An 899-nucleotide genomic window follows, 5' to 3' on the forward strand; every position below is an offset into this window, starting at 1 on the left:
ATACAGATCTTTTACGGCGATTGAATTCTGCATGTATTAGTTCGCCACCCTGCTCAGACAGCAAGTTAAGACCAACCTTCCACTTCCTCATGAATTCAATTGAATGATGTTCCAGCATATGTAGCTTTGGTTGCTTAACATTGGTTGCAACTTTTCGATACTCTCTTGAAAAATCTGTGATTGCCGACTCTGGGTAAAAAAAAAAATGCACATATAATTTGGAAAACACTTTAACAAAAAGCTAGTTATCATTTTTTTTGAATGCAAAATATGAATTTGTTTCTTACCATATTCTCTCAGTTCAGTTGGATTAAAAGGTCGTGTGTGGTTTATTAACGTGTGTACCTTAGCAAATGTTTCAAAAACTGGTGTGTGCTTCTTTTTTATTTTTTCTAAAGCTGTGTTTAGAATTTTTGCTGAGCTGATCGGGCATTCTTCTAGCTCATTTTTAAGGGCAGAGTTCATACCAGTCATCAATTTGTCAATGATGTTAATCTAAAAAATAAAAAATAAAAATAATGAAACAAAAAAAATTTGTTTTCAATTACAAAAATAATGTAGTTATTGATACGGTACAGTACTTACCTTGCAGGCTTTGTGAACATGATTTCCGACGAAGCTTTTCCCATGATATTGTTGTCTTGGTATTTTATTAGCATGCAAAACATCATCCATACTTGTTGCCAAGGGGCCACTTGCGAATTTCAGCTCTTGATCTATATGATTTTCCTGGATTTGTTAAAAAAGGGGATGAAAAAAATACTAAAAGTGTACAAACAATATAATAGAGGGATGCCATTATTGTCATTATTATTATTATTATTATTGTTATTGTTATTATTAATATTAAATAATAAGAAAACAATTTCTTGTTACTATTATACTGTATGTTATTATGT

At 31.0% G+C, this 899-nt stretch overlaps 1 protein-coding gene across 1 annotated transcript; it reads right to left on the reverse strand.

Moving 5' to 3' along the window:
* Window positions 1-76: 76 nt before the first annotated feature.
* On the reverse strand, window positions 77-729 carry LOC117102746 (the record flags this gene model as incomplete). Its single annotated transcript, XM_033243154.1, has 3 exons — window positions 77-189; window positions 288-495; window positions 586-729. Coding segments are annotated over 3 exons (465 nt in total), but the record flags the coding sequence as incomplete, so codon positions are not given.
* Window positions 730-899: the final 170 nt, after the last annotated feature.

The sequence above is a fragment of the Anneissia japonica genome, unplaced genomic scaffold (assembly GCF_011630105.1).
Source record: "Anneissia japonica isolate Jap-2015-1 unplaced genomic scaffold, ASM1163010v1 scaffold84464_len897_cov218, whole genome shotgun sequence".
Lineage (NCBI taxonomy): Eukaryota > Metazoa > Echinodermata > Crinoidea > Comatulida > Comatulidae > Anneissia > Anneissia japonica.